The sequence below is a fragment of the Meriones unguiculatus genome, chromosome 19 (assembly GCF_030254825.1).
Source record: "Meriones unguiculatus strain TT.TT164.6M chromosome 19, Bangor_MerUng_6.1, whole genome shotgun sequence".
Lineage (NCBI taxonomy): Eukaryota > Metazoa > Chordata > Mammalia > Rodentia > Muridae > Meriones > Meriones unguiculatus.
In genome coordinates this window covers 23,604,170-23,624,886 of record NC_083366.1, presented here as the reverse complement: position 1 = coordinate 23,624,886, position 20,717 = coordinate 23,604,170, and the positions used below count along the sequence as shown (strand labels likewise).

The following is a 20,717-nucleotide window of genomic DNA, read 5'->3' as shown; positions in this document are numbered from 1 at the left end:
CCAGTATACTAGGAACGAACATCAGTCTACATCTGACTTCCAGGAAATAAACCTGTAACCTATCCTGTTTCCTCAAAGCACTGCCCAATGGACTTTGATTTAGCCAGGTTGCTAGGAGACAGGACTCCTAGGATCCCAGAGGATTTCTGAGAGAAATTCACAACCAAACTCAGTCGCTTCGGTTCTCTGAAAGATGGACCAGCCTACCAACCAATCAGATAAACCTTCGTCTCTCCGTCAGCCAATTAGAACGCCCAAATTCCAGCCAATCACAGCATTATCTTGACAAGACTTTCTTCCAAGCCGGGCGCCCTTGGCCACAGCGTCGTACCTCCGGTGCAAGTTGGCGGCTGAGCCTGTGGGCCATGAGTGAGATGCCTATCCCTAAACTGGGTCTGGGCACCTGGAAGGTAAGGAGGCTTTCCGGTCTGCAGGGCTGGTCCGGGACGCAGGACTTCTTTTGCCTAGGGCGACTCTTTCCAGACCCGGGCTCTGATCAAGGTCCTCCCTGAAGAGGGATAAGAGGAGAGAGATCAGGCTCCTTCATGGGAAGCCGCTTTTACTATTTCTGAACACCTGCTCCCTGCCAGGTAGAAAAGCAGTTTGGCTTTTATGTAAAGCAAAGCGATCCTGAACCCAGCCTTGTACGAGCTAGTTACGGAGCCCCTGACTCAAAAAACAAACAAATAAACAAACAAAAAACATTTGTGCCATGTAGTACTTACCCTCTTTGCACATCAAAACTAAGTATGTATGAAACGGCCACAAGGAAGTATGCTGCTTTGCATGCTAAAATAAACCGAAAGAAAATAAAAATAGTTAAATAATCGTGTTAATGTAAGTTTATGTCTACTTCTGGCTTTCACTTAATGACAGTAGAGATATTTGCTAGTAGTTACACTGTTTGCTCAGTACATGTTGTATGTTGGTAAAGTGTTTTTTAAATAGAGAATGAACGTGAAGCTGAATGGGTAGGGAGATGGGTATATGTGTGTGTGTGTGTGTGTTTGTATATATGAATTTCAAAAACTGTGCAAGGAGAAAACTAGCAAAACATGACATTGACTGGTAGTCCTAACTAAGGTAGCTATGCTAGATATATGTTGCTTTGGTATGATAACCAAGTTTACTTTACAGCAAAGCAAGGAGGAGCTCAAATTCAATGCTAGCTTAGGCTACAGTTTTCAGGTTTATTGGAAATGTATACTGTGTATTATTAAACTTTCCTGCATATTCAGTACACAGGTGTCTGATGTGTCCTCTTTGTGAGCATAGATACCTGTGTTACCTTTACAATTGATTCAAGCATCCCTTAGTGGTAGCATTCAGGCTGCTTCATGCCCCGGCTATGGTTACCATTCCACAATTATGCAGGAAGCGAGACATACAGCTCAGTCCTCTGCAAGAGCTGAAAATGCCTGTGGTCTTTCCCCAGACGAGAAAAGGAGCCAAACAGAAAATTAACCACATTTTGATTCTGGCCCTCTCTAGCTTTAGGTGTAGCTGCCATTAATGCTGCTTTTGTACTTGGTTCTATTTTCCCAGGTGACGAGGGAGAATCAGAGCTGGGTTACCCTGATGATGGAAGAAATGCTTGTGTTTGATTCCATTTCAGGCCTCTCCAGGAGAAGTGGCTGATGCGGTGAAGGTGGCTATCTGTCTGGGGTACCGGCACTTTGATTGTGCTTATTTATACCACAATGAGAATGAGGTTGGAATAGGAATCCACTCCATGATCCAGGAGGGTGTGGTGACAAGAGCTGAGCTGTTCATTGTCAGTAAGGTAAGGCTACTCGGCTCCCGGGACAGCAGGGTCTCGGCCTCTGCAGTGATGGGTACTGGAAAAGCTGGAATAATCTAGCCTAGGAGATTTTTCAATTTCTTATGGGAACTGGAGACTTTGGTTTACAGTTGATTCTTCTCCAGCTTCATGAACATGTGAAATTCAGCATGTGTTGGTTTGCTTATGTCTTTGTTTGGGGGGACTTGTCTGTTTTTAATTTGGCTGTTCAGATGGATAGGCAGAGACACCACCAATCAACAATATATTCAGGAACACAAATCTTGGTATGTGATGAACAGAATAAAATTCTAGCCCTGTGAACTCTGTCTTCACAGGCATGCCTAAACTTGGAATCACCTGCTAGTGATGGCTAAAGTGCACATTCCAAACTTCACTCTAAGAAACTGATGCCACCGTCATGATAACTTTACAAACAGGAAGCAAATCAGGCATAAGATGTGCACAAACACAGAGAAAGACTGGAGAAATGGACAGGGTTCAAGTCACAAAAGCCCTGCATGTGAAAAGCCTATACTTTTCTTTGAAACTTAGCACGTTGAAAACAAAAACTTTCTAAGTCAGGCAGTTGCTTTTACATGTGAGTGAGACCTGTATATAGGACATATTGGTATCTGACAGGAGCATGTACTTTAAATAGTATTAGTAACAGTGCAGGCGAGAGGTAATGAATGACTGGTGGCATAGTGAGAAGGGGATGAAGAGGAAGTGGATAAGAAAGAGTAAGGAAATAAGCCCTGTAGAAAACACAAAGTTGAAATAAGACTTAAAGCTGTGTTTGTTTGTTTTTTTTTTTTTTTTTTTCTGGGTGGAGTGGCACATACCTTTAATCTCAGCACTCCCAGAACTCTGTGAGTTCATGACCAGGACAAAGCTATTTTCAGGATAACTAGAGGTATGTAAAGAGATTGTGTCTCGAAGAAGGAGGAGGAGGAGGAGGAGGAGGAGGAAGAGGTGGAGGAAGAAGAAGAAGAAGAAGAAGAAGAAGAAGAAGAAGAAGAAGAAGAAGAAGAAGAAGCTGCTTTTGTTTAACCTCGATCTAAGGAGTTAATAGCAGACAATAGCCATATGTTTAAGTTCCAGGAGCTTGGCCCAGGTTATTATATAGCTCAGGGTCAGGGTCCCAATATCAGCATTTTTTAAATGAGAGATTGAATTTGATGAACTCATGAAAAGTGTAAGACCTAGCACCCATAATTCCACATTTTAATGGTGTTTCTATTTTGTATTTACATTCTGCTTTACTTAAAGTGACTGATTTTTGTTGCTCATCATTGCTGTGTAAGATAGAGCAGAGAGGAATCAAGAGGCTTGTGGTATGCTTGCTAAGAAGAGAGATTTTCTTCTGTATCTTCAGGCAAAGGGATGAAGATCTAGGGATTTCCAAGTCTCTGCTTTCAAAGGGCATATTGCTTCCAAGTGGGTGATAGTCAGCAGTGAAAGTGTGCTGATCATTGCAGAGATGGTGGAATCACTTGAATATAATTAATATTGAGGGAATTATTTATTCACAAAGAGAATTATTATTAATAATGTGATGTGTTTATATCTAATTTTGGTTTCTCCACCTTTCTCCCTCTCTGTCTTTCTCTGGGTGTGTGTGTGTTATGAGTGTGATATATGTTACAGGTGAGACATAGGCTAATCCTTGAGACACTGACTTAATCGAAAACAGGAAAGAACCTAGTTTGTCATTACTATAAAATGGCTTTCAAGTCCAAGAAGGGGGCAGCCTGGTTTATTGATCTCTCATTGATACTTCAGCTAGCCGAGCAGCTGACAAGCCCCACAGATCATTCTGTCTCTATGCTTCCCCACCCCCAGTTCTGGGTCACAGAAATATAAGCTATACCCATCTTTTTAATGTGGGTGCTGAGGATTAGAGCTCTGGTCGGCTTCTGGCATGTGCTCATCCCTACTGAGCATCCTTCCAGCTCCTTTTCTCATTTTTATTAATGTACTGTAGCTGGTGTTTGTTTTCTTGTCTTGATCTACCCACCTGATTAATTTTCATTTACACTTGGATGGAGCCTTCAGGTTAGCTTCTATGACCATTAGTAAAAATACAGCAGGGGGAATAATGATGTAAAAACAATTATGTATTTTTCTATTTATTGTTACAGAACAAAATGTATCTGTATAAATATAAGATAATAAACACAAGGCAGTTTTAACTCACCTAGTTTAACCTGAATGGTTATATAAGATGTATAGAAAAAAGAACCTTGAACACTGTGTGAGCTGGAAAAAAAAATGATCTTTTCCACATAGGGCTCCCTCTCAGTGCCTACCTGTGATTACCTGAGTAGGGAAGGCTCCCTGCAGTGGAAAACCCAATAATCCTTTTCTAAGGATAATGCTACTGTCTTCTCTCAGAGCCTGGTGTGTCCTGTTGTTGTCAGGTGCAGGTGCGTGGGGAGGACCAACGGTGTATGACCTGTTAGGTTGTGACCTTATAACAATAGTCTCCTTTTCCTTCTGTAGCTGTGGTGCACATACCACAAGAAGTCTTTGGTGAAAACAGCATGCACCAATACCCTGAAGGCCTTAAACTTGGATTACCTGGACCTCTACCTCATACACTGGCCCATGGGCTTCAAGGTACCACTCAGTTTGTGGCTTGATTCCTACAAGGACCTAGAGAAATGTCAACATGGGAGAAGGCTTGGAAGCAAAACTGTTTTCTGTGTTTTATCATAGAAAATTTATCTGCAATACAAATGGGGGCTGGAATTTCCAACATTTGGAATGATTAGAAATTATTAATTGCATATTTTCTGATACTTGACTTGTGGCCTACTAGGAAGGTATAATTAATTGGTCATGAGAGAGGCATCAACCCTCTTCACTGCTCAGAAGAGTGACTGGGTCTTTACCTCTCAGGGTAAAGTTCTGTTTCTCTAACCTCCATCCCAAGTCTTTGTATCCTCATTTGGTTATCACTCATCTTGATAGGAAGTCCTAGAAAGAACATGGAAGAGCCTAATAATATTGTTGGGACAAAGACTTGAAGGAAGCCCCATTTCTTGTTTTTAAAAATCTGAATCAAGCAGAGTTTCAAGCTTTTTCTCAAGATTCTTGGTGAGATTTTGCTGGCTTAATCTCTTCACACTTGGTCTTAAGATTGCAGCTGAGGTCTGGAGAAGGGAAGTGGCAGGACAATAGGATTTAGTGATAGGGTCAAGGCTAAGCTGCAAATTCACAGGTGCAGACTATAGATCTACATTCTCTCCCTATGTAGTCTCATGCTGGAGAATGCCACAGCCCCAATAAGCTTCCTTTTCTTCTGGTTCACACAGCCCGGAGGAAAAGACTTACCTCTTGATTGTAATGGCAAGGTCATACCCAGTAACACCAGCTTTCTGGACACTTGGGAGGTAAGTGGACCCACCTGGACACTTCACCCTGCACACAGATAGCCAAATGAAACCTGCATAAGATCTTGTGTTTCTGTGTTACACTGGAAGCACTTCAAATATGTGGTTTGCCATACATGATGGTACATGATGGTTATATATTGATTGTCAGCATGACATGATCTAGAATCATCTGGATAAAGCTCAAACCTCTGGGCATGTCTTTGAAGACATTCCTAGATCGGATTAAGATACAAAGGAGTCACCCTAAATGTAGGCAGCATCATTCCATGGACTCGAGTCCTAGATGGAATAAGAACAGGAGTGCTTAGGCCTCTGTTCCTCCATCTGTTTCCTCACAGTGGACGCAATGTAACCACGGCACTCATACTCCTGTTACCCAGACTCCCCCACCATGACTGAATGTCGCTTTAAAACCTTTAAAACTGAAAGCCAAAAATAAGCCCTTCCTTAAGTTGCCTTTTTGAGAATCTTGTCAAAACAAGTACCTAACACACAGTCTGAATTATGGATGAATACCTGAAAAATTCAAGGAATACCAAATGAATTTTTCATTACTTTAACCTTAACAGATCTCTCTTTTAACTCAAGTGTTTTTTCTTTTAAATTAAAAATACTTTTTTTTTTTTTTAGGAAATACAGAGTATAAGAAAGGAAATTTAAAAACCCATGTTCCCATCAGCCTATGGTGATCACTAACATTGTAGCCCTCATATAGTTTCTGAGGTTCTCTTTTAATTGTTACAAAACGTAATGTTGACAGTATTTTGAAACTCACGTTGGGAAGAAAGGAAAAGGAAAAAGGTTAAGGGGAAGATGACTAAGTGTGAAGTCAGGGTCCAGATGAAAACTTCTGAGCCTTTGAAGTAAAGTGAGCAAGAAAAAGCAGGAAGGCGATGGGCTTGAAGTCAATGACAATGACAAAGTAGGAACAGAAAACAGCAGGCCACTCTGGTTGTGAGCTCTGGTCCCTAGCTACCCAGCTCCAGGAACAGAACATTGGCACACTTGAGCAAGTTCAAGTACAGAGCAGCAAAACTTAGAGAAGTTTCAATTCAGAAGCTACGATATGGAACCGTCCCTGTGAGATTGGTGGGTGAAACTCTCGCAATGTTTCAGTTCCTTAGAGAGACAAGAGGGGCAGAACAGATGGGAAATCTCTGGGTTGGGTACTGATAGCCTGGAAAGCTCAAAACATGGAAACTAATCAGAAAGAAACTGAGCAAAGAGCTTCTCAGGATTCTAAACCTTTCTACTTTGGCTTGTGCTCATCGAAGATTTGGGGTTTAAACTTAAGGCTAGCCAGATATTGTTAGTACACTCCTTTAATCTCAGTACTCAGGAGGCAGAGGGAGGTGGATCTTTATGAGTTCAAGGTCAGCCTGAATTACAGAGTGAGTGCCAGGACAGCCAGGACTACACAGAGAAACCTTGTTTCCAAAAAACATAAATAAATAAGTAAAATTTGAGGCTATCCATGGTGATTATTACAGAATCTTAATTCTTACTGTCTTCACCATCACTGCCTGACTCTCCACTGCCATGAAGCTCAGGGATTTTCTGAAGCTGAGGTATAGGGCTCCCCTGTAAGAGGTCAGCCCAGTTCAGATTGCTTTTCCCTCAAATGATTTACACATTTCTTGGTGGCATAATGGTGAGAGTGGGAAACGAGAGTGTCGACCCATCGCCAAGCTCAAGATGAAGATCTAAGTGGAAAGAAAAGTGAGCAAATAGAGTCAGCCATGGAGAGAGCCACTACAGACCATATCCGAACAGAGCAGTAAGAACAGACAAAATGCGCTGAATGCATGCTGAGGTCCAGCCATGGCTAAGTGCACTGTGTCTATTGTTCCACATAACGTTAAGGCCGTCGTGATGTAGATAATGTCCACATGGTTTTGTAACTTTAAGTAAAATGTGTTCAGAGTGTTGGGACTCAATGCAAAGCCACTAAGGGGCATGGCTCAGAGGGGAACTAGACCACCTGTATACTCAGCACATTTTCTTTTCTTTCAGGCCATGGAAGACCTGGTGATTGAGGGTCTGGTAAAGCATATTGGAGTGTCAAACTTTAACCATGAACAGCTTGAGAGACTTTTGAATAAGCCTGGTTTGAGAGTCAAGCCAATAACTAACCAGGTAGATGGACAGAAGTCTTTCTCACTGTTGTTTTTCCTCCACAGGGAAGTGGGTGAGACATGTAACATATGTTTGCCTATTCTGGCTGTCAGAATTATAGAGAGGTAACAGGCAGATGACTGGCCCAGTGGGCAAGTGTCTTTCTTATTTGTTTTTCTCCGCCCCACCCCCACCTCCGGGAAATACATCAGAAAAAGGGTCTCTAGACCAAGACTAAGTCTGAGACACCTCTCTCCAAGACCTTGAAAAGCTTCAATTTTGAAACCTCTGACTGATTTGGAAATCAGATAATTAGCTCTGTCTCAGAGTACAGCTTGCCAAGTTTGGATTAAGACTTAGAAAATTATCTGCACAACAGACTTAGCACTTTCTCCTCCATGGCTCTGTAAATAGCTGTTAAGTCAGAGCGAGCTCATTCAGATAACTCGTCTCCATCAGCTCCACATCTTCTGAGCCAGTCCTTAACAGTTTGATTACAAGCTGTATCATGGAACTGAGAGTGTGTAGAAGATGGTCCTATCAGAACTACTCCTTTTTTCTTAACTTTCTATTAAGTCTTTGTGAGTTTTACAGCATGCATCCCAGTTCTCTCCTCTCCCATCCTCTCATGTCTGCCTTTAGCCCTTGTAGCATCTCCCCAAAATAATACACACCACACATAAACAAAAACAGAGCATAGAACACACTCATCCTCGAAGGTTTAGTCTGTCACAGTGTGTCCCTCAGTATATCCCTCTGTCCACACATCTTCACTTTCAGATGTTCATTGCAGTGAATCCATTGGTCTGGTTCGAAATCTCTGGCTTTTGTGACACCATCAATATTGGATCCTCTTTGGGACTCCTCCCAGTTATCCTATTGCTCTGTGTCATGGAAATCCAGCAGTTGGAACAGCATGACTGCCCCTTTCATACATCGCAATAGTTCACAGATGATACAGATTTTGGGGTGGGCCAATCAGATCCCTGTATCTGGGCCTGAGGGTATCTGAGCAGGTCAGCTCAATGGCTTTCCCTTATCCACACCACCAGGGCCAGCTCTCCAGCACTGTTCCAGCTAGGCCATCCAATGCCATCATTGGCAAGAGGTAGGGTCAGCTCTCTTGTTCTCATGCCCTCAAAGCCAGCTCACCCCTCACCCACACCCCACACTTACAAAGCTGGTTCCACTGTGCTGCCCAATCAAGGTGCAGGGTCCACTCTCACAAGTGATGCTGTGAGGGTCTCATCCAACTCTCCTACTCTCAGACCTTCAGGGCTAACTCACCTGTGCCTCTGCTATCAAGGGCCAGCTTCATTGTGCTTCCCTGGTGAGGTCAGTATCAGCCAGGGGCAGGGCCAGCTCATCCACTCTCATGACCATAAAGTCACCTCTCCTGACTGCCTCCGGTGTTAAGGGCTGAGGGCCTCCACCCTACCCCATCCCCAGGCCACTCATGGCAGGCAGACAAGTGGCAGGACGAGCTTCCCATACTTTTGCACTCAAATGGTGAGGGACAGAGGGTAGGGAGGCCATCACCTGGACACTTATGCAAGATAATAGCAGACAAATGGCTTTGTCCTCAAAGATGGCTCAACCAATCTCCCTTGACCAGGGCCAGCACTACTATGCTGCCCAGGGCACTTGTAGGGCCGGCTCTTCCAATTGCTGCAGCCATAGAAGGGCAGGGCCAGCTCACCCACTCCCGTGGCCCTGGGGTCAGCTCTCCCAACTGCCTCAGGTGGCGAGGGACAAGGGGGCAGAGTGCATCTTTCCTCCCACTCTCCCACCAAGGCTACCTCATGGCAGATGAGTCACAAGGCCAGCATTCCTGCACTCTAGCCCCCAGTGCTCAGGCATCTGTGCCCCCTCAACCAGGGTCAGCTCTGCTGTACTGTCCAGGCAAGGTGCAGGGCCTGTTCTCCAGAGTGCTGTAGCTGGTGAGGGTCAGGGCCAACTCACCTACTCTCATCACCCCAGGGCAGTCTCCTGACTGTTGGCAGGGAGTGAGGGAGTAGAGGTATCCCCTCTGTGCTTGTGCACCTCATAGCAGGCGAGTGGCAGGATCAGTTCTTCCACACTCACACCGTAGGGGCAGGCTCACCCACCCTCCCACCACCAGGGCCAGCTCCACTATGGTGCCTGGGTGAGGCCTGCAGGGCCTGCTCTTCAGGTGAGCCATGGGGCTAGCTCTCCAGAGAGCAGCAACCAGTGACAGTGGGGCTTATGTACAGCACCTGGACATCCACGTGTCCCAGGCAGCTTCCCCAAACAAAGATGCCCTCAAGTTCTGTAGTGGTAATATGAGCCACAGACATTGATTCAGATTCCTGCTACTGCATATCATAGACTCAGACATGGCCCTCAGTGTCACCTTGGGCTGGGACCTCACTATGGCCCCAGTTGGCAGGACTGGCCTCTTATAACAGGCTTCTCTCCACCTTTGAGTCTACAGTTTCATCTTTCTTAATAATGCTGAAGCTGCTCCACCTCTCTTTCTCTTCCATCTGACCATGTACTCACACAATGTGATGGCTCCCACTGCAGGCTGCCCATACTGCTGACAGGCCCCTAGGTGGACATCCTCCATCCCTGCTGTGTGGCATGACAGCAAGCGGGTGCCTATGCCCTGCCTGTGCCGTGTGCTGGAGGGCAGGTCTGTGAGTGGCATGGCAGTCCACAGGTCTGTTTGTCTTCCTCCTCTTGTGCTGTGTCACCTATATCTAATCTGATTTGATTTCATTTTTATGAGTCCTAGAGATAAAGACAGCTTTGTCCACCAAGCCAGGCATCAAACTAGGATTGAACAAGTGACTGCCATCTGGTCTGCCCCGCACCAAAGATACGAGAGCACCACCACCACCAAGTTGTTCCTTTGCCTGTTGCCAGTCAGGGGTGTGGGTGTCTTTCATTATGGTTCATATGGGTAGGTGACCACATGGGTGAATAGGGCACAACATGGATCTCGATTCTTGGCATGTTTTTCGAGGCAGATGACCAAGTGTGTTCAGAAGAGCAGGGTTCTCTCAGACCCTTCATCCCAATGAAAGAAAAGCACCCTTCCCTTTCATTCTCCCAGCCCATGCAAACTGCCAGCAGGAGAGTAGTGAACAACAGTGTCTTCGCCAATGCTGGCAGGGTGAAGAACTGAATCTTCTCCCGCCAGTCCTTCACATTCTGCTACAGCACATATCCTACCCAGAAGGTCACACATTTTATATGTTTGCAGGCTATTTGTTACCGAGATTCGTGCTTAATGACCATAGAGATTTTTTTGTTTGAATTTGCTTGTAGGAGTAGTCCCAAACTGAGAACAACCTGGGCATGTGACAACAACCTGGGCATTATTTATTTGTTTGGTGGTTTGTTTGTTTGTTTGTTTATTGCAATTTATTCACTTTGTATCCCAGCTGTAGCCCCCTCCCTCGTACCCTCTCAATCCTTTCCTTCCTCCCTCTCCTCCTCCCATTTTCCTCCCTTTCCTTCTGACCCTAGCCTATCAGGTCTCATCAGGACTGCCTGCATTGTCTTCTTCTGTGGCCTGGTAAGGCTGCACCCTCACCCCCGCAGGGGGAGGTGATCAAAAGCCAGCCACTGAGTTCATGTCAGAAACAGTCCCTGTTCCCCTTACTAGGGTACCCTCTTGGACACTGAGCTGCCATGGGCTACATCTGTGCAGGGGTTCTAGGTTATCTCCATGAATGGTCCTTGGTTGGACTATCAGTCTCAGAAAAGACACCTGGCCCCAGATTTTCTGGTTCTGTTCTTCTCCTTGTGGAGCTCCTATCCCTTCTAGGTCTTTCTATATCCCCTTTCTTTCATAAGATTCCCTGCACTCTGCCCAAAGTTTGGCTATGAGTCTCAGCATCTGCTTTAATACCATGCTGGGTAGAGTCTTTCAGAGGCCTTCTGTGGTAGGCTCCTGTCCTGTTTCCTGTTTTCTCCCTCTTCAGATGTCTATCCCATTTGCCTTTGTGAATGATCGTCTTACACAGGGTCCTTCTTCTTGCTTAGCTTCTTTAGGTGTATAGATTTTAGTATGTTTATCATATATTACATGTCTAATATCTGCTTATATGAGAGTGTATACCATGTGTGTCTTTCTGCTTCTGGGTTACCTTACTCAGGATGGTGTTTTCTAGTTCCCACCATTTGCCTGCAAATTTCATGATTTCCTTGTTTTTAATTGCTGAGTAGTATTCCATTGTATAAATGTATGAGAAATTTCTGTATCCATTCTTCAGTTGAGGGACATCTGGGTTGTTTCCAGATTTTGGTTATATCTGACAGAGGACATGTAAAGTTTTTTTAATAAATATTTGTTGAATGGATGAAATTTGATAACTTTATGTAACAAGTACATGCTGCAGAGGATATCAAACAAACCTGTAAATGAGACTTCTTTGGAAGTTGATCTTGTGGGATGTGGCATGATCCCGAGAGCTAAAGCACAGTTCATAATTCTCTTCAACTCACCCTAAATAAGTCTGTTTATAATCTGGAACTGCGTATAAGAAAATGGAGAAGGCAGAAATACTTCTCTCAAGGCTTGTGTTTGAAACTCAAATCCTGGTAACAAAAGAGAGCCAATAAGCAAACTAAATGTGTGGGGTATTGAGTAATATAAATGCTATAGCAGAAACTAGAGAGAATGGGGGTAGATTTGGCATAGTCAGGTTTTTCCTGCATGATGGAAGAAAACCTCACTGAGCAGATGATGTTGGAATGTCTGCATGATGTAGGAGAGTCTGAGGACTCCAGGCTGTTTATAACATCTGGCATCTTGAAGATGGCAGAGACAAACTTACACATTTGTAGATGGAGATGACCGAGTCTTTTCTTTTCTTTTTTTTTTTAAGATTTATTTTACTATATATACAGTGTTCTGTCAGCATGTACACATGCATACTAGAAGAGGGCACCAGATCTCATTATAGATGGTTGTTAGCCATCATGTGGTGCTTGGAATTGAACTCAGGACCTCTGGAAGAACAGTCAGTTCTCCAGTTCTCCTCACCTCTGAGTCATCTCCCCAGCCCTGACCGGGTCTTAAGAAGGGCCTTGTACCTAGTTATGGATGGTGAAGATCTTGAGTATCTCTACTCTTCGGTATGCTACTAGTATGCTACTTGTCTGAATTATTTGGGTGCACTGTGTTTCTGCTTGTAGATTGAATGTCATCCATATCTTAATCAGAAGAATCTGATTGCTTTCTGCCATGAAAATAATGTGTCTGTGACTGCTTATCGTCCTCTTGGTGGCTCAAGGTAAGGACAGTCTAACAAGGTAAGGACTATACTAACCTGCATGCTAACAGACACTAGATGCTCTCCTAGGGTTTGCTTGCTCTTGTATCTGATGTCATGTTCAGCCCAGTGCTGTGCCCTTCAGGAAGTTTCCATTAGCCCTTTTTGATTTGGTGCATTGTTCTTGTCACCACATCTCATCTCCATTCCCTTTTGCTACCTACTGCATTGGGTATCTTTGTACTGTTTGTCACTGGTGTTACTTGAAATGCAGAAGCTGTCTCTTCTTAGTCTACTATGAACCTCAAGCTTGGTGACAGGGAACTATTAGGAAGCCAGGAAAGGCCAGAATGACTTCAATATTATTGTCTGTGTGTTTCCCATGTGAAATAGGGTGTGCATATTTGAACTTGGAGAGCTCCTGAAAGTCTGGGGCATATTTTACAGCTGAGCCTTGGGGTAGAAGGATCTCTGATCGAGAGAGTGAGGCATGTATTGAAAGATAACACCTGCTCAGTATGGTTCATTCTGGACACATTGAGTGCTGTGACTAGCTCAATGCTTGAAATCTGTTAGCTGTTCAATAAGATGGTTTGCTGCATTCAATCCCTAGTGCTGTATAGACAAGGGTGGTAGTGCCCACCTATAACCCTGGCACTTTGGAGAGCAGGCAGAGGGATCAGAAGTTCAAAGTCATTCTGAGGATGTATAGCAATCTCAAAGCCAGACATGACACCCTGTCTAAAGCAAAATAAAATGGCTTACTTGTACTCTTGCCTGGGTAGATTTTTGATAGATGCTATCATAGTCTTAAAAAAAAATATCTTGTACTAAAAGTTGTTAGTATTAGAAAATAGTAAACCTTACCCAGCCCTGTTGACACCTGCCAGTAATCCCAGCACTCAGGAGGCAGAATCAAGGGGACTGGGTTTGAGGCCAGCCAGGGCTACTAAGTGAGTTACCTGCAAAAATAAATAGATAGATAGATAGATAGATAGATAGATAGATAGATAGATAGAAGAAGTTAAATTTTAAAATCAATAACATTTTAATTATAGAGAAAAGTAATTTCTTCTAGCACTGTGTTCACTAACGTCCCAACTCTGAACGCTTTGCTGTGCCTCTCTAGTAAAGGGGTTGACTTGATGGATCACCCTGTCATTCAGAAGATAGCAAAGAAGCACGGGAAGTCTTGTGCTCAGGTACGTGGGAAGAACTGCCATGTGCTAGGGTCACACTCTTCCATGTCCTTTTCCCCACAGTCCTGAGCCGTGCCAATTTCTAGGATGAGTTGATTCACCAGAACTTCCCAATTTGGAGTGATAATTTGGTTGCTTCCATGTTCACATCCAGTCAAGCCATATTTCCTGCCTCCCTCAACTGCCAGCACTCAGGATGCCCTCTAATGCCACTTCCACTGCTTCACCAACTGCAGGGACAACCAGTGTAAGAGACCAGTCATTAAAGTCAGCCTTACTCTAAGGCCCTGGTCACCTGGGAGAATTGGGCACTTGCTGAAGGAGTCTAGTAAAGTCGTGGGTGGATCCTGTGATCTCCTTGGGCTGATGGCCGTCATTACAGACATATTGACAAAGCCGTTCAGTTTGATCCCTAAAGGGGTTTGAGATGAAGAGACTGTATAATGAAAATGAAATATTGTAATGCCTTATCTTTGATTCCATCTGTTTTATTGTTGCATGAAACTTTCTTTCCTACAGATTTTGATCCGATTTCAGATCCAAAGGAACCTGATAGTGATTCCCAAATCTGTCACCCCAAGTCGGATTAGAGAGAATATCCAGGTGGGCATATCCTGATCATGACTTTACAAGGGCTGGTTAGCTTCTCTAATGAACAACCCCCGGATCTCTCTGGCCTTTGCCTGGCAGAGGTGTATTCCTCTGCAAACTGTATTGGTGGTCAGCCTTTCACCTAGTGAGTCAGGGCAAGCTCTTACTATTTCATGTCCCCTGCCCCCAACTACCCTAGGACTGGATGTTGCCTGCCACATTGACCCTCAGGGGAAGCTAGATATGTCCAGTGCTCAGGAGGAAGTATAAGACCTGGGGTCTCACAGCTCAGGAGTTCAATCGTGCCCTTCCCAGAAACTCCCCCAGACCAAGATTCGTTGCAAAAGCAAGAGGTTTATTAACCATTGTACAACGGGGTCACCCCTGCTGGTCAGCAAAGAGTGGCACCGGGAGACAAAGGCCTTTAGGTTTTTAAAAGAAAAATTGCGGGAAATTTGAAGTTGCAGTTTTGGCAATTTAGGATTGGATGAGGAAGTTATAAAGTAAGATAATTGGCTAGTCTTAGGTGCTCAAGCTTGGCCAGTCCTGCCAAGTGTGGATGCAGCTGCAATTGAAGGTGGGGTGGTTACCTCATCCTTGAAGATTAGGGGCTACAGACTTTTGGCTGGAGGTCAAAAGCTACTCAGAAGAAGTCTAGGTTTGTTGCTAAGAAACGCTATCTCAAGGACAAGGGTCTGGTCGTTCTTTTGCTGAGTGAAGGTCATTGCTTGCTTGCCCTTTTTTTATATCTGTCCTCACATTCCTTCACTCTATGGAAAGGTACTAAGAGGCTTTAGCTTAACCTGAACCTAAAACTCAAAACTATAGGCTTTAGAAGACATATAGGTTACAAAGTTAGTCTAACCCTTTCGGAAGGAATACGGGGTTGGTGAATATGCAGCCAGTCTGGGCCATGAAGGGATGTCCACTCCTATGTTGAGTGCAGCAGCTCTGGGAGTTATATTCCCCACTCCTGCCTAGTGATAATTCAGAGTCAGTGAAAACTAATGCCCCAGACATCTGACTTAGTAAGAACATGTACAAAATACGGATTGAGAACAGCCTTTTTGAAGATAATCTTTTAAAATTCAACCAGGAATCAGAGCAGAAATGGGATCTGCTACTAAGGACAGAGAACAGTGTCAGTATATGAGAGGCTCAAGAGAGTGTCAGCCAGTAAGATCTGGAGGAGCAGGAGGTTGAGTATATGAGCTTAACTGGAGGAAAAGTATCAAGGATAGTAGGCTATGGGCTTCTCTTCTGAGCCGGCCAAAGTCTTTTCATCCAGGCCCGAGGTCTATACTCTCTGTGACAAATCAAAGTACCATTCTGTATGGCTGCCCCACAGTGATACCAGCCTTGATTTTAGTATCTATTCTAGTACTGTTTACTTCTCCCCATCAGTTTAAACCGTTCCAGCACTCAGGTTGCCTCTCTTCAGTTCCTCTACATACTGTGTGGGTGGTTTTGGCCAGACCTGAGGACAGGTATTTTCCTCAGGTAGGGGTTGCATTCCCACAGATTCTACCACTTAGGGCATGGTAAAGCCACTGGGCATTCTTCTGTTCATCCTCCTTGGACTTAGACCCTCAGCCATGGTGGGGTCATAGTCACTGTGAGATACTGTTATTTAAGAAGTTGATCACAGTGTGGTAGATCCTCAAGTGTGTCAGAGGGGAAATGGAGAGGAGAGGTAAGAGTACTATTTGAAAATGAAATTCCTCAAAAAGTTTTTTTCTGTTTTTGATGCTGCTAGAGTCAGTACCAGCTGGCTTTCTAGTTGATCAGGTAGGAGGAACAAAGATTTTTCCTTTTTTTTTTCCCAGCGGAGAAAGTACTTTGCATTTCTGACTCTTTCCCTGTATTTCTCATTCCCTCCCATAAGATAAAAACAATATTTTGCTGATCTTTTCAAATTCTCTTAAATGTAAGTGAGGCTAAGGCGGTGCCAGTCAAGTGATAAAAATCAACATGTTTGGGAGGTTCAGCTGCCTTTCAGAGGAAGTTCTAGGTGTCTAATGAAGAGTTTCTTTCACATCTTGGTGTCCAGAGAAGACAGATGCCAGATACATGGGGTGACTGTGAATTCCCTTATGATTGTCTGATTTTGGTTCCAGGTATTTGATTTTGAATTAACAGAGAAAGACATGGAGGAACTACTCAACCTGAACAAGAATTTCCGCTTGGTCACATTCCCCACGTAAGTCCCTCTTCTTTGCTTACTTGATGGCTGGTTCCTGAGTTGGTATTTATTTTTATGTTTCCAGCTTAATTAAACCATATTTTGACCAGTGAATAAAGATACTAACTAATTTATATACTAGAGAATTAGAAAAATACAACTCTGTTGCTTAAAAATGTTTTCTTTTAAAAAAAATACCAGTTCCATGGGATGGTTTGTGGGGCATGCCTTTAATCCCAGTACGGAGGCAGAGGCAGATAGATGGCTTAGTTTGAGGCCAGCCTGATCTACAGAGTGCGTTCCAGAAGAGCCAGAGCTGCACAAAGAAACCTTGTCTCAACACACACACACACACACACCAAAAATACCTGTTCCTGTTGTCTGTCTGTTTTTTTCTTTTTCATTCCTGATTCTGTTTTTCAGAACAGAAAATCACAAGGACTATCCTTTCCACATAGAGTACTGAAGACAGCTTCCCTGGCCATCATTTCTGCTCAGCAGAAACAGGTCAACAAAGTTGGCAGCACTGATCCACCTCCGCAAGAATGACAACAAGAGTCAGAACAAAGACAATCCTGCCTAGAACAGAAGACCAGTCCTCAGAAAAACAAAGATCTAGGGACTAGAAGAGAAAGTACCTGAAGTGCTATGGCCACTACCAAGTTATTCAGGATAGCCAAGTACAGAGAACACTGTAATTTATTATGGTTAGTCCTTGTGGCTTCTATTCTCTGAGATACTGATGGCTCATGAATTAAAATTATCTTCTTGTCTGAAGAAAACCTGCTTGACAGAAGTGACTTAACAACATGTAAGATTTGACAAGCTAGGATAATTAATATCCATGAGTTGGCTTCAGTAATGACTAGTCTAAATCCAATTATCTTCTACCCCCACTAACCTCTGCCCTCCCAGAATTTTCTAGATGATTTTGAAGCAAAATCTACCTGCACTTAAGAGAAGACAGATGGCTAATCTGAGGCTCTGTATCAGAAAACATGCTATTTATGTTTTTCATATTTAAAAACTTTTAAGAGTCAGTATGTGTGTGTGGTGTTTGAACATGCGCGCCTCTTCACGTACATTTGCAGGTGAACCTGTGCGTGCAAGCATATGGAGTGGTCACGTCTCTCACAGTCTCACCTCCAAAAAGAAGTGAAGAAATCACCCTGGTCTGGTTCCCAAAAAAGGGATTGGCTGCAGAAAGTCCTTTACTTCTGATGCAAGAACCTAATGTGAATCACATCAGAGCAGTGTGGGTGAAACTGGAGTTGGATGTCCTGGCCGTCAGACTATCGACAAAGGCCCTTGCTACCACCTGCCTTAGATTATCCAAGAATCTAATCATGACATATCTAACCATAATACTTTGCATATTTCGATGACGTATACAGAAACTGCTGTCAATTTGGAAAGGTTCTCTTGATCAAAATTCACATTAGGGTGATTCTTTGACTTGTGAGCTATATGAATTTGATGAGGGCAGAGATTACTACTCCCTATCCAGCAGCTGCAAGGGTAATCAGGATGGAATTTTACATTAGTGACAGTCCAGAACTTGTTCCTGTCTGTATCATAAGAATATAAACTCTTGCCGTTCTTTTCTAACCAACCCTTGGCCATATGAAAGAAGACATGGGAGTCCGAGGCCCTCATCTAAAGACACTGACAATCCCTTGAGAACATGCTTTTAAACTAACTGTATTTTAACAAACATACCTAAATATTAAATTCAGACCATAGCCACGTTCTATCCAACCTCCCTATTTGCTAAGGAAGCATGTGATGTTATCTGTCAAAACACAGAGAATCTAAAATTTGATGGTGCTATAGAAACAATGTTTTTCAATTGATTTTCAATAGCAAATTGTAAGTCTCTTCTTCTTGTGAGAAGAGAAATGGGTGTCATTTTTCTTTGGGGTCAGTCTTCATTCTTGAGTATCCCACTCCTATATGAGCCTCAACCCATCCTTATGAACCCTCCAGAAAGATACTGTTTTTGCAAAAGCACAGTTTCCTCACTTTAACAGAAAAGATTGATGTCTACCAGGATACCCAGCAGTTCAAAGGGAGAGCTAAACTAGAGACTAGGCTCGTGATCCTGCACACTGGACTGGAATTGCTCTCATTAGCAAAACTGTATTTTGTCCAAAGTTTCAGATTAGTAGCTGTAGATTCATGGGATATAGGCTTTTCTAGTTAGTTTAACTTGTGTCAACTTGACACAACCTGGAATCACCTGGAATCTTAATGAATTCTATATAGATCAGGGGAGCCTGTGGACATGCCTGTGGCAGATTGTCTTTCCTGTCAATTGATAGAGGATGACATAGCCCGTTGGAGGTGGTGCCACCCCTTAGACACAGGGTCCTGACTACTATCTGAGAAAACAAAGCTAACTGAGAATAAACAAGCAAACAAAGATCCATGTGTTTATTTTCTTTCTGCTTTTAACAGGATATGGTGTAACTTACTACTTAAACTCCTGCTTTGACTTCACCTTCAATGATACATTGTAACTTGGAATTGTAACCTAAATAAACCCTTCTCTTAAGTTGCTTGTGTTCTGGAATTTAGCCACAGCAGCAGAACTGAAAATAGAACATATGTTATTATTTTGTATATTAGCTAAATGCTAATTATATTTTTCAGTAGTTATTTTCTACACTCTTTGTAACCATAAATTAATGAGTTCTAAATTGTTGTTTCTGATAAAATTACAGGGTTAGATTGCCATTACAATGTGTTGTAACAATCGTAACAGTTCCATAAACATTGTTTATGTGTTTTTGCTTAAAGACTATCTTTGAATACATACTGGTTTCATTGACGCTGAACTCATAGCCAACAGGTACAAACTCATGTTTATCTAACACAAACCATTTTCTCTGTAAGGCACATGGCAGCCTCTTGGGTTTAGAACACTGGCCATCAAGCATGCTATTGGACAGTTTTAAACTGAATCAACAAGAACTACAAAAATATGAGAACAGCACTAAACAGACCATGTAAAGGACTCTGCTTACAGCCTGTGCTGCTTTGTTTCAAATGTCAACTTGCCATGTCATAACCTACATCACCAAAGAGTGTCATTTGAGAGATCACCTATATCAGGACTGTGAGCACATTTGTAGGGACTGTCTTGATTTTCAGTCAATGTAGGAAGACCCATCTCATTATGGATGGCAAAATTCCCTAGGTAGCAGGTGTGAGTTACATGACAAAGGAGAAAACTAGATGAAAGCTAGTCGGCAGCTTTCAGTGTAGATGTACTTGTTTTTCTCTACTCTAGGCTGATGTTACATGAAGAGCTGTATGAGTTTCTGGATTGCTCCCATCCCATGTCACAGCACCTGAAATGACACTAGAACATAGCCAAAGAGATGAAACAAGAAGTCTCCAGAAATGGAAGATGGTGATGGTTCTTTAATGATAAAAATACATGCATTTGGATTGCATGGTTTTTTCAGTATAGAATCCCTGAATGAGGACTTTAAAGCATTTCCCTACCCCTTATGAAAAGTACACAGCCTGACACCAAGTGGCACATGGAGAACAATGATTTTTAATTTTTTTCTTTTATTGAAGAGAGATTTTTTAAAATTTAATAATATATCCTCATCACAGTTTCTTTTTTTTTATTTCTTTTTTTTTTTATTTTATTTTTATCAGTTACATTTTATTAACTCTGTATCCCAGCCTTGTCCCGATCCCTCATTCCCTCCCAGTCCCTCCCTCCCTCCCTCCCTCCCTCATCTCCACCGTGCCCCTTTCCAAGTCCACTGATGGGGGGACCTCCTCCCCATTCATCTGATCCTGTTTTATCAGGTATCTTCAGGACTGGCTGCAAAGCCCTCCTCTGTGGCCTAACAGGACTGCTCCTCCCTTCGGGGGTGGGGAGACCAAAGAGCCAGTCATCGAGTTCCTGTTAGAAATAGTCCCTGTTCCCCTCACTTTGGGAAACCAATTGGTTACTGAGCTACCACAGGCTACATCTGAGTGGAGGTTCTAGGTTATATCCATACATGGTCCTTGGTTGAATGTCAGTCTCAGAAAAGACCCTGTGCCCAGATATATTTGGTCCTTGTGGAGCTCCTATCCTTTCCCCATCAGACTAACTCCCCTTCTTTCTTATGATTCCCTGTACTCTGCCAAAGGTTTGGTCATGAGTCTTTGCTTTGAACACACTGCTAGTTAGAGTCT

General features: G+C 43.2%; 1 protein-coding gene across 1 annotated transcript; it reads left to right on the top strand.

Annotated features, from left to right (window-relative positions):
• The first annotated feature begins 291 nt into the window (after positions 1-291).
• On the top strand, positions 292-19,312 carry Akr1e2 (aldo-keto reductase family 1 member E2). The gene is made up of 10 exons (XM_021659964.2): positions 292-410; positions 1,616-1,783; positions 4,286-4,402; positions 5,101-5,178; positions 7,195-7,317; positions 12,466-12,563; positions 13,672-13,744; positions 14,261-14,344; positions 16,450-16,532; positions 16,938-19,312. The coding sequence occupies exons 1-10, from the start codon at positions 366-368 to the stop codon at positions 16,978-16,980; spliced, it is 912 nt and encodes a 303-aa protein (XP_021515639.1). The 5' UTR covers positions 292-365; the 3' UTR covers positions 16,981-19,312.
• Positions 19,313-20,717: the final 1,405 nt, after the last annotated feature.